Source organism: Gallus gallus, chromosome 21 (assembly GCF_016699485.2).
Source record: "Gallus gallus isolate bGalGal1 chromosome 21, bGalGal1.mat.broiler.GRCg7b, whole genome shotgun sequence".
Lineage (NCBI taxonomy): Eukaryota > Metazoa > Chordata > Aves > Galliformes > Phasianidae > Gallus > Gallus gallus.
The window spans coordinates 6,686,816-6,699,694 of NC_052552.1; the positions used below are offsets into that span (position 1 = coordinate 6,686,816).

General features: G+C 44.7%; 1 protein-coding gene across 33 annotated transcripts in view; it reads left to right on the forward strand.

Annotated features, from left to right (window-relative positions):
* Window positions 1-12,879, forward strand: part of EIF4G3 (eukaryotic translation initiation factor 4 gamma 3) — a 97,174-nt gene that overhangs the window by 81,541 nt on the left and 2,754 nt on the right. For 32 of the 33 annotated variants that reach the window (XM_015297265.4, XM_015297269.4, XM_015297266.4 and 29 more), the window contains 9 exons: window positions 29-252; window positions 2,194-2,309; window positions 3,796-3,968; window positions 6,068-6,193; window positions 7,110-7,191; window positions 8,981-9,079; window positions 9,889-10,035; window positions 10,995-11,076; window positions 12,592-12,738. In XM_015297265.4, the coding sequence (XP_015152751.2) occupies window positions 29-252; window positions 2,194-2,309; window positions 3,796-3,968; window positions 6,068-6,193; window positions 7,110-7,191; window positions 8,981-9,079; window positions 9,889-10,035; window positions 10,995-11,076; window positions 12,592-12,738 (1,196 nt within the window). Of the gene's footprint in view, window positions 1-28; window positions 253-2,193; window positions 2,310-3,795; window positions 3,969-6,067; window positions 6,194-7,109; window positions 7,192-7,411; window positions 7,650-8,980; window positions 9,080-9,888; window positions 10,036-10,994; window positions 11,077-12,591; window positions 12,739-12,879 lie in introns of those variants that run through there. The other variant, XR_005841484.2, reaches the window with a different exon arrangement.

Below are 12,879 nucleotides of genomic sequence, written 5' to 3' on the forward strand. Positions count from 1 at the left end.
TTCAAGTGCATGTGTTTTTGTTCTGCAGTCGTGGGAGCACGGGCAGGGAGAAGAATGATAAACCTCTCCCACCTTCCCTGTCCCGCCCCAACACCTTCCTCCGGGGCAGCAGCAGTAAGGAGCTGCTGCTCGACAATCAGGCGCAGGAGGAGCAGCGGAGAGAGATGCTGGAAACGGTGAAGCAGCTAACAGGTGGCATGGAGATGGACAGGAACAGCACAGAGGCAGAGAGGAGCAAAGCCAAGGAGTCTGGTAAGCGGCTCTCCCATACTCAGGGGATCTTGCTGAATGCATGGAAAGGTTCATGGGAGAGTTTGTAAGTAGAAGTGACAGGTGTCTGTGCTGTGGTGTGAATATTTGGCCCACAATGACATGCTGTTGAGCTGTGATAGCTGAGAACCTCCCAGAGGTTTGTAACACAACTGATGCATACAAGTTTTAGTGTCGTCTTCTGCCACCAGCTCCTCTTTGGGTTTCCTTGGAGCTGAAGGCTGCAGGGAGCAGTAGAGCACCGGCACATGGTGTTGTCCTTCCTGCTGGTACCCTGTTGCTGCTACCATCTGTTTCTGGGATACAGGTCCCCAAAATCGGTGTTAAGGAGCATCTTTTCAGTGTATCTTGTCTCCTGTGATTAGTCGCAGAGGCAAGGCTTGAGCAGAATCAGCATACGCTGTGTTGTGTGCTTGGAGGGGCCTCCTTGATTACTTATGGGAGATTTGCCTATCACAGAATCACAGAATGGTCTGGGTTGGAAGGGACCTCAAGGATCATGAATCTTCAACCCCCCCTGCCACAGGCAGGGCCACCGACTTCCACGTTTAATACCAGCCCAGGCTGCCCACAGCCCCATCCAGCCTGGCCTTGCACACCTCCAGGGATGGACGGGGCATCCACAGCCTCCCTGGGCAGCTGTTCCAGCACCTCGCCACTCTCAGAGTGAAGAACTTCCCCCTGGCATCCAACCTCAATCTGCCCTCCTTCAACTTCAGACAATTTCCTCATATCCTGCCGTTATCTCCCCTTTCAAAGAGTTGACTCCCCTCCTTGTTTATAGGCTCCCTTTAGGTCCTGGAAGGCTGCAATGAGGTCACCCCGCAGCCTTCTCTTCTCCAGGCTGAACAAACCCAGCTCCTTCAGCCTATCTTCATAGGGGAGGTGCTGCAGCCCCCCGATCATCTTTGTGGCCCTCCTCTGGACCCTCTCCAACAGCTTTCTGTCTTTCTTGTACTGGGGGCTTCAGACCTGGACACAGTACTCCAGATGGGGCCTCATGAGGGCAGAGTAGAGAGGGATGCCTTTGAATTTGTTGGTTGTTCATCCCCAGCTGATTACAGAGTTGGCACAACCAGAGGATAAAACCAAGCACAGGTCCAGCCCATAGGCTTTCCCTAGGGTGTAGGCTCCTCTCCAGGCTTGAGCAGAGGAGGGAACTGCTTGTTCCCAAGGCAGAAATCCCCAAGTGGAGCTTTTAGATCTGTTTGTTGCCAGCCCTGGTTCCTTGCAGGACCCAATGCAGCATGGTGCTAGCACCCACTGGGGTGACCTGTCACCTTGTCAGAGCTGCAGCTCCCACTTTTTGATTCTGATTTGCTAGCGAGGATGTACTGAGGACATTTCAGACAACATTCCCAGTGGACACAGCTTTTGCAATAAGTACCAGGTTTTGCTTCTTGCATGCAAAGCATCCATAAACTGCTATTGCAGTAGGAATTGTGAGGAGGAGTACTTGACCCCCACAGCACAGCACACACTAACTGCTCTGGAAGGTTTGGGGGTTTGGGAATGTTACTCACAGCATGTTTTAAAGGTACGGCATACCTAATACTACCTAATCTTACCTAATACCTAATCTATGCAGATAGCGTGCTTTGAAGGTGTTGCATCCCGTGTCACTACATAGTTTCTGCAGTAAGGTTGATTTACAGAGTTACTGGGTATTTGTAGAGGGGAGAACATAACCAAGGAAGAAGTGATGTGTGCCTGATGGCAAACCTGAAGGCTGAAGCACACCCTGCACAGCCCTCACATTCCTGCTTGTAAATCATCTTTGTTTTGGTTATCACAGTAAAGCTTGCTGTGTACTGTGGCTGCCCAGCCAGCAGGGTTAGCTCTGTGACTTCTGTTTTCAAACTGTCATCTTTGGAAACAGTTCTGATTTTCCTTTCCCAAATGCTGTTTTTCTGCTTCCACCAGCCAAGCCAGAGGCTCCTCCAGCTCCAGTTCAAGAGAAGCCTTTGCTATCAGAAGAGGAAATTGAGAGAAAATGCAAATCTATCATTGACGAGTTCTTGCATATTAATGATTTTAAGGTGAGCAATGTGAGATCCTTGCTTAGCAGAAGGGTCTGCAGCTGTGGGGCCTCTGCAGAAACAATGGTACTCAGCTCTCCCAGGGGTCACAGCAGCAGTGGGACCTGGTGACATTTGGGTGGCAGCAGCTCCATGGGTGTTTCCTGCCTTACCAGTAGCAGGGAAAATGGGCCAGTTTGTGTGTTGTGAGCAGCAAGATGCATGTATATCTGTCACGAATCACTGAGCAGCTCCATATTAACAGCAGTTTTGGAAGCAGAAGAGCTAGTGGGAAAACAAACTGAGGTTTTCATTTAGTTATCAAAGCATGTGCTGTTCTGATCTGGAGGCAGATAAAGCAATACTAAATATTGAACAAACCACTCCAGAGTATTTTTAATAAACGCCGAAGATTACTGAGTAGCTGTCATCACTTCCTAGTTAAAAGTTGCAATTTTGTTTCCCATGCAAATAGATTTTTAGCCTGTCCAGGGAGTTTGCAGGAAGGGGTACATTCACTGCAGAGCTGATTGGTTTGATCTTCTGCTGAAATAAAATTTGAAAACGTGCAAAGTTTGCAATGACAGTGCTAGGGGCATTCCGAGCTTGGCACCCTTAAAACAGAATTGCTGTTTGCATTTCTTAGTGTTTCTAATTAAAATCAGGAAGGGGAATATCCTTACAATTTGTTTGGGGTCCACACGTGTACATCTGGTTCCAAAGTACATCAGATTGAGGCAGCTCATTTGCAGTAAGGGGTTACGTGGTAACTTTGGATTCTCAGCGCCCTTCAAATGTGGTGACAAAGGTTCTGACAGATGCAGCTTTGTGTCACATTAATAGGCGAGCTCTCGTGCTAATGGAGCACTTGGCTAAGGAGTAGAGCTATGGCAGTCTATATTAAAGACTGTTTTATTTGCATAGGTTGCAAAATGTACATGCCAGAGAGTGGAAGCTTTATACAGAAGAAATTTCCCCCTTAACATTACCCATGTTTTCTGCTTTTTTGTACAGCGTGTTGTTCTAACGTAGGCATTTCTGCTCAGCCAGCCCAGTTAGTAGTGAAGCCAACCTGGTGTCCTCTTTTGGACTTGGCTTGATATGTTACGGAACAGTAGGGATTTTGGTGACATCCAGAAGACAACTTCTGTCCCTACACTTAGCTGCCAAGCAGTGCCCTGGAGTATGAGTGTGTATTTTAAAAGTTCTGTTGCTCGCGTGGTGTCGTTTTGATCTTTTTTTTGATTCCTGATTGTCATTTCAGCGGCGATTTGTGATGAGGTTCCACAGCCCGGTTTGGCTTCACTGTATGTTTATTTCGGAAGTAGAACCGAAAGGCAGTGATCTCCTGAGCTGCCATTAGAACAACCCCCATGCCACGTGCCAGCTGCTGAGCAGCACACCCTGAACTGGCGGCAGACGTCATCCTGCGGTGCTTTTTGTTTCGCTTTGCTATCTTTTGATGTTCGCAGTTCAGGCAGATGACGCTGCGTGTTGTTCAAAACAGGAGGCGATGCAGTGCGTGGAGGAGCTGAGCGCCCAGAGCCTGCTGCCTGTGTTTGTGCGAGTGGGAGTGGAGTCGACGCTGGAGAGGAGTCAGATCACCAGGGATCACATGGGCCAGTTATTACATCAGTTGGTGCAGTCCGGAAAGCTGAGCAAGCAGGATTTCTTCAAGGGGTTTGTATTCTGCACATAGAAACCGATGCTTTTCTTGAGTGTTCAGTGCAGCTGAGCGCTATTTGTGTTGGAGAGGAATGATTTCTCACCTCGCGTTGGCATCCCACCCTCACCACACATCCTTTTGGGATGCATTTCCATTTCCACCTGGGTGCGCTTCCGAGTAATACAAGCATTTTAGTGCGTTTTTAATTATTTCAAATGCTTTAATGGATGTAAATATTTTTGTATCTATATATTTATTTTTAATACGTAGATGTACATTTAAATGTGCACGTTGAGATTTCTGCTTTGCAGTGCATTTGTCAGTGTTTGCCTTTTGACAAGCCATTTAATGTGATTAAAAGGGGAGGAGGAAGATAAAAATCTTGATGTGACATCGGTGCCTGGAAGCTCTGTAATCCAAAGTGCTGTGCACAGCTGCTGTCCCGCTGGTAGAACAGGCTTCACCCATACAGTGCCAGCTCAACTCTAAGATGTAGGCACATTCGTAAGGGTCTGAGGAGGAGCGTTCAGGCCAGATATGGTATCAGACAGAATAGACTTTCCTCAGATAAAACTGCTTCAGGCAACTGCTTGTTTCATCTCCCAGATGGTAACTGCCTCTGGATCTGGTGCTCCCAGCCTGGATTTGAATGTTATCCAGTTGCAGAAGGATCACTGTTCCCGGAGCTTCCCGGGTACCGGCTTGTCCTTGCTAAGGTTTAGAGCAGGGTAATTAAAATGGATAACCATGGCAAGCAGCTGGAGAACGGGTAGATGAAATAATGCTCTCAGATGCTGCATTTCTATGTATTTAGCCCTGTATTGCTGCTTTGTTTTGAATCACATCTCATCACTGCTAAGCAGCAGTGCTCCCCTAGCACTCACGTCTGATGGTGAATTTTATTGTGGTGAAATCAAGTGGCTCATAGGAAAAGTTTAGGCAGTCTGAGTTCAAACTGTGTGGGGCAGCAGTAAGAAAATACGTGCACAGAGAGTACGCATGTCCGTGTCCATGCAGTCACTGATGGCTGAGATGTCTGAAGGGATACATTTCCATAATGGATTGTGATTAGAGCTGTTCCTGTGCTTCCTCGGGTGCAGAGAAGTGGTTGTGATGCCAAGTAACCTGGGATTGTGTTGAAACAGTGGGATGTGTGGTTTGAAAACAGCATAAACAAAGCAAAACAGCTCCTGAGGATGATGAAAGGGCAAGTGCCCTTTGTGGTTTCCAGCAGGCACATGAGAAGAACACTAAAAACCACTACACTTATTGATGCACGACAATTACTGTGTAATTAGGGGTCATGGGACGAGTGGTGGTCACAGCACAGGTCTGGAGAGATACAACAGGAAACCAGCTGCTGGCCCAAGCGCTTGAATAAACCAGAGCTGAATTAGTAGCAGAGGACATGAAGAACAAAGCAGAGGAGACAGCTCCTGCTTAGAAGTTGAACCCCAGAATCTTCAAGCTTTTAAGAGTGAAGTGAACCACGATCAAAACAGGCATGAGAACCAGAAAAATGATCATCATCTATCAGGCTTGGAAATTGAAGCCACCTACTGGGCTTTTATCAGGAAAAGTAGTTTTGAGCTATGCTGGAAACTGTATCCAGAACTGGAGAACAGTTTTGTAACTCATCCTGCTGCATTTCCTGTTCTGGATGTCCATTCTTCAGCAGGCTTGAGTGAATAGGTTGTGGGGGAAGAAGCCAGCCCCTTCTCCTTCTGTAAATATCTGGGTTTTTTTAAGAAGGCTCCATTTATGTGATCTTGTAAATGTAAAAAGCACTTTTGTCTGTGAAGTTTTACTAGTTAGCAAACAATGTGTGCCTGGGATATAAAAACTACTGTCCATGGAGCTTTTCTGGATGCACCATCCCTAGCTGCTGGTTTTACAGAAGGCAGTGCTCTTTCCACATTACTGCCTGCAGAAATCAGCCCCTGGCAGATTTGAAGCATTTGCAAGCATAAGATGCCAGATGTGTTCTTTGTTATCTTTGTGGTTTGCTTTTGTTTTTAACAGAGGATTTTTTAAATGCAGGTGTACTTTGCAGGAGAAGTCTCCGTTTGAGTTGTATTTAATGCTTAACTTTTTTCTTTTCTTTTTTTTTAAGGTTTTCAGATACCTTGGAGATGGCAGACGATATGGCCATAGATATACCCCACATATGGTTGTACCTAGCTGAGCTGGTGACCCCCATGTTAAAAGAAGGAGGAATCTCTATGAGAGAACTTATACAGTAAGCAGTGCTGCTCTCCTTCAGTGACGGCTGAGCTCCAGCTGTCTGCCTGGCTGTGCTGTATTTCCACAGCATGGTTCTTATCAGTAGATAAAAGGCAGACCACGTTAAAGGGAGCACCTTCTTGTATTAGTTACTGCATATCCTTTGGGATTTAGGATTTGCACCAAAAGCTGGGGTGGTAAGGGAGCTTGCTGCTCTTCAGTCATAGTTCAAGGGTGAAAATTTCATCCGTAAACATATTTCAATCTTGTTTACTCTGGCTGAAGTAGTGGATAACCTGATGCTGCACAGTCAGTGCCATTCAGAAGCACACTTGATGCTCTGAGAATTAGATTTGGAGAGAGCGAGGTGTCGCGGAGGTGCCTTTGTGTCTCGGAGTGTAATAACAACTGTCTGGGCAGTGCCTTAAACACAGGCACAAACCCGGCTGGCAGGGCTGGAAGCCGCTCCCAGGACCAGCGTTCCTATATTTTGTACACTTCGTTATATATTTGGGGATTAACTAGAAGTCAGTTGAATTATTCTCTTCTTAAGTAAGTAATATATTGAGACTGTCATGACTGTTTTTTCCTCAAAAGCTCTTATCCTGTAAGGTCCTGCTACCCAAATGCAGCAGTCCATAAAAATTGACTGGATTTGACCTCAAGCAAAAATGAAGAAAGTACTTGTAATTAGCCCTGTTGTGGCAAGCACGCTTGCATCACTGAAGTCTGTTTTATCAGCTCTGCTAGCTAGATGAAATCCTTTATCCCTGGCAGAAGCTGCAGCTGTTTGCCTGCCTCTGTTCGATTGTACCCCTTGCCTTGCATTCCAGACTTGGGACACTGTTATATGAGTATTTAACTGTCTTCAGAAAAAAAAATATATATATACATATATATAAGCAAATATCCCTATTTTTCTCTTATTCTAGAGAATTTAGCAAACCTTTACTTCCTGTGGGAAGAGCCGGGGTCTTGCTTGCTGAAATCTTGCACCTTCTATGCAAACAAATGGTAAGTGTCCAGGAGTACCATTCCTATGAGCTGGAGGCAGCAGTATGTGTCTATGCATGAAACCACCTGCTCACATTTCCCACTTGGAGATACTTAGGGATGGTCCAGCCAGTCCAGATAACCTAGGAAACTTGCTTCTTCATCCCCAGTTTCAAACCAGGCCTTGTGAGGTTCCAAGAAGTTAACTTTTTTTTTTTCTCATCACTTTTCCCTTTTGCAGGTACCTTTGCACCTGGCTTCTTCCAGAAGCTAGAGTGCTGAAATACTGCAAGAGGGACATTCTCAAGGTATTTCTGGGCTGACCAGAAGCAGCAAGTGCCGGAAATCTTGCGAGAGAGCTGTTCTTGCAGACCGGAGAGGTTCTGAGAGTTCGGATAAGCTCCAGATGGCCTCTCAGACTTCTGGGTGCTTATCCAAACTAAACCTGCCAACTCTTAAGACTCACCCATCACTAGGGGGTAGTGACACCTTTTCACTGTGTGACTTCTAGAGCTCTTTTACACATTTCACAGTTGTGTGTTCAAACAGTTTGGTGGTTTCCCTATAACTCTGTTTCCATTTTTGTCTTTTTTTTTTTTTCAAGCCAGCTAAATATACACTTTGAATAGTGTCTATTTTAAATGCTGTAAAATCCTTCACTTGCCTTTCTGGTTGTTTTTAAGCATGCGTTCAAATAAGGGTGGCTGTTCCTAGAGCATTTCAGGCTAGCAGTGCAAATAGTGACATTGATTTCTTTTTGTCTTATGCTTATTCGGATAGTGATGGGGTATTTTGTTCAGTTTGTTTCTAGATTTTGTTTTTTCTGCTCTGTTCTGTGAGAGCTGCTCTGCTCTGGGGGCTGAAGGACGAGCTTGGGTTTCTCTTTCTGTCATAGCTTTTTAATTCTCTTGTCCAGACCAGTATTTGGACTTAGTTATTTCAAGTCAGGTGTTTCCATGCAATAGCAGTCATCTAATTCAGATCCTGATGAATCGTAGCAGGTACTACGCACCATTAGCATTTAATAGTCTGTATTGTAAATTTAAGATTGTAATCTGCTTTGTAAATGGAAAATCAAGCTGCTTTTATCAGTGTTTAACTTGGGCTGTGCAGTGATCTCCCATGTGCAGGTGCTGTGGGGTCAATGATTTTGCAGAGCCTTGGACTGAAAAGAGCTGATTGTGTTATTGTCAGAATTATACCCATGCCGTGCTAGGCAGGATACCAAAGGACACAACATAGGCTGCATGACGTGTGCTGCAGAGATCTTTCTCAACATTTGCAACACATTCTCAAAATTGAACAGTTGGGTACTGTGTACACAAATTGGAGGTTTTCTGTGAACAGAAAACAGCCATGTAAATAACAATTTTCTAGAAGTAGCTAATTTGCCAGTGCCAGGGCAGGGTGGATTGTGTTATGGAGGAAGTTCCTAGACAGAGTCAGAAGAATCACACTCCTTCTGCCAGCTCTGTCACGGCCATGGGAAACTGCCTTTCTGAGGCATGTCATTTCTCATAGGTAATCTCTGGCTGAAGCTGTTGCAAGCCCCATGTGTCACGTTATGCCTTGTTTATTACCCATCACCATGGCATCTGACCACTTTACAAATTATGTATATGTGTGGCAGGACTGTGTATATGATTCCTCTTGCACGGGATTTCCAGACATTTTCACGTTATTGCTAGGCATCTTGTTTGTAGCTGAATGGTCCTTTATTTCCCCTGACACAGCTGCACCACTCCAGCTTGTGTAAGCTCCCATGGTTGTCTCTCAAGTCTTTCAAATGGGCAAACTGTTTGTATTTTAGAGCCATAAGAAAGTGGGAGCCTTGTGGAGGGAGACTGGCCTTAGTTGGAAGGACTACTTACCTGAAGGGGAGGATGTACATACCTTTCTCATGGAACAAGTGAGTGAAGAGCAAAACCTCTGCTTAATGACTTAGTCATGCTGGCTTGTGTATCATGTTTGTTAATCCCCTTCCAATCCTGTTCTTAGGTGTAGTTCCTATGGGATGAAGTGTCTCCATCTCTGAAATAAGGTTTTATGATTTCAGTGCCTCTTTCTGAGATGTCAGGAGGATGGCTTCTCTGTGATCCCAGGCACGCATGTCTCACCAGCTGGCTTCAGCTGGTAGATGTATTTCTCCTAAAGAGGGAAATGAGTTCAGGAATGAGTTTTGCAGCAAGCAGGACAGACTGTGTGCAGAAGGGTCAGAACAACGATAGTGTGTATTCACCAGTCCCACCTTGCATTGTGATCCCAGTTTTAGCACTTAAGAAGTACTGTGCTGCAGGAAATGAAACGGATCACCAAAGCCTGGCGATTGATGGGGGCACTGCAGATCCTCTGTCATGTTGTGCAAGAATGGAGGCATTAGCTGCAGCTTTTTTGAACAAATGCTGACTCTGGTATTTGCATTCCAGCTCCCTGTAGTTTCAGTTGAGCAGCATGCACTTTATTTTGTGCACACTCCTATTGTAAAGGGCTGGAGTAGTTCTGGGATGCCTGGATGTTTTTGCTGTATAATGAAATTCCCACTTCTGTAAAATGCTTTATAGTGTTTGGAACAGAAGAAAGTATATAAATCATTGCAATGTTAACTTTGCATTTGAAAGATGCAGAAAACAAGGAAGTGTAGCTTGCTGCCTCAACTTGGCATAACTTGACGTAGAAAAGTTTATTTAACTAATCCTCACCTCACTTCTGATGTTGCAGAAGTTGGAGTTCACAGAGTCCGACTGTTCCAGTTCCTCAGAAGCACTTTCAGAGAAAGAACTCTCTGCAGAAGAGCTGAACAAGCAGCTAGAAAAACTCATTGTTGAGGACAAGGCGAATGATGAACAAATCTTTGACTGGGTAGAGGTACAAAGACTGTTTTCACCCTCTGGGCACACAGTTCATTAACTGCTTTTGTAAATATTTTCTCATCTAAAGGAGCATCTCTACAGTCTCTCAGGTCTTCTTACATTTATACAGTGCTAGGCCCGAGGTATCTGGAAGGAAAACTGCCAGGAGACAGCTTGTAAGATCAAGTAGTTGGCACAGAGCCCCTTCCTTGTTGCTGTATTTGTTCCACTGAGGTGGAAAGCTATCAGAGGCATTTACAGCTCTCACCTGTATCTTTCTGACTAGACCACTATCTATGGATATCCATAGATAGTTCTGACTAGACCACTAGCCCTCTATCTATGGCTGCGTTATTTAAGGCCTATTTTGAATCTTACGTCTGAAATGATACTCAGCTCAATTCAGTTAGCTCTCTGCTTACAGCTAAGTCTTGGTCAGCTTCATTCCAGTTATTTCTGTTGCTGGAGGAATGTGTGAGAAATGGTATTTTCTGTGGCTGTTAGAGAATTAGAGAGCAGAACGAAAGAAGCACTGAAAATCTAAGGACACCCACAGGCTCTTTGTAGTCTTGGACAAGTTATATAGCCGTTCTGTGAGGTTCTTCTACAGAGCAAACAAGTCTCCATCCATGGAGCATTCTGTAGAATTTGTTTTAAAAGCTCACAGCAGATGTATAAGGGTACTATAAACAAGTGTTATTGTTTTACTTTTTTTTTTTAAGACATATGATGAGTTGTAGGAGTAATTAAATGGTGTATTGATCATAGGAGAACTTTTGTTGCATGTTGAAGTACCTGAGCTGTTTCCACGGAGTGAATGGGAAAGTTGAGTTTTTGCACAGAGGTGAACTGGATTCCTACTGCAGCAGCTTTTGTTGAACTTCAACTTCCTGCCAAGTTCAGCCGTGGAATTTGGAAACGGTTCCTTTTGTGCACTGGCATGTTTCTAACTGGTCCACTTACTCTTGATTTCAGGCTAATCTAGATGAAAGCCAGATGAGTTCACCTACATTCCTTAGAGCTTTAATGACAGCAGTTTGTAAAGCAGCTATTATAGGTGAGTAACTTGCAATGTAAACACCATACCAACTGACCTTGCGGAGAGTCAGTATATACTTACTTTATATCTGTTTTATATTTAAGTTTATATCACTTTTTTCTCCGCTCAGAAACTGCTTTTTGTCATGCAAGATTTTTGAACCCTATTGAATTCCAGTGTTCAGGAGCAGGACATCTGTTCCCCTGCAATGGCCAGGAGCTTCCCTGGTTGTGGTGTGCTCAGGCCCTGGTATGGCCCACTGACCTTGCATGAGCAGACATTTCAGGTGACTCTGAGTAATGCCAGATGGTTCATTGATTTTTCTAGCGAAGGTGGAAAAGCTCTAAACCTTATTAAGGTAATTAGCATTTCCACTCCTTTGTCAGCAAGCTTGCATGGGCACTCTACCATTGCAGATTGCCACGTGTGAGTTGGAAACGTGGGTTGCAGAAGAGAAGCCAGCTTGTATTGCTGTCTTGTTAATAGTTTTATGTCCAAAGCGTGTTGCGTTTTCAGAAATACAGTTTATGTGGGTTATTTGAAGGTACAGCAGTTGCACCATACAGCAGTATGGTTTGAAATGGAGGAGGTGGGTTCCTAAGTCAGACACATGAGCCTCAGCCTCACAGGGGTGCTCTGCAGACTGGTCAGTTCACATTGTTTCCTTTAATTTTGCTCTTGGTGTCTGGTAAGGCAAAAAAAATGTGCTTGTAAAGCACGCACTGCTGCTCCTAGCTGTAAGAATCATCCCTGCTGTAAGGGGATCAGCCCCATCCCCTGTAAGGCTCAGCAGGGAGAATGGGCTGAACTTCATCTCACTACAAGGCTGCGAGTAGAAAGGCACAGCCCAGCGCCTTTCTTCTCTGAGAACAGAACCTTTCTGATGCCACCTAGTGTTAATGGGGAAATGATGCAGGATTTTATGACAAATGTTGGAAAGTTACCTGCTGAATCTTTGCTGGGAGTGCACCAGAAGCGTCTTCTGTTGTGCTTTTTGGCCTTGCTTCTAATAGAGGATTTTTTTTCTTTTGTTTTCAAAAAATCACTGAAGTGTGTTGTCTGGTGTACTTCTAAAGCTGCTAATGTATCTGTGTTGCTGGCGGACTTCTAACATGTATTTTTGCATATTCCTGATCTCCTGTGTCATGTGCAATTGGTGATTCTGTTTATGCTTTAGTATTTTTAGGGGAAAAAAAGGGGGAAGTTACCTAAAAACCTTCTATATAGCTGAAATTTTAGCTCTAGCAATTGTACGCTGCTTGAACATCCAGCTGTGTGAGTTGTGCTGCAAAGTTAAGTTGAAGCAGGCTGGTTAGTGTCAGGATCACCACAGATAGCAGCTGCATTTGGGGAACTGTAAAAATCAAGACTTCCAGAAAAAGCCATTGATCCAAAACGCTTCCTATTGTTTCTTATCTTTTTGTCTCTCCGTGCTAACCAGTGTCAGTGATTTCTGTTTGAATAAATATGATAACAGATTTACTCCTGCTGCCATCTACCACAGCTGACCCTATTTTCTTCTCTTCCCTTCAGCGGACTCGTCTAGCTTCCGTGTAGACACTGCTGTTATCAAACAGAGAGTGCCGATCTTACTCAAGTACCTGGACTCAGACACAGAGAAGGAACTACAAGCACTTTATGCACTACAAGCATCAATAGTAAAACTTGATCAGCCTCCTAGTAAGTGTTGTCTGTGTACTGGGGATTTAAACCCTTGACAGCCTAACGAAGAGTTGCTTCTGCTACAGTCTGACAGTAGAGGCTGGAAAGAAGTGCTTTTCCTGACAATGAAAACAAAATGTTACCTTTGTGCGTGGCAGA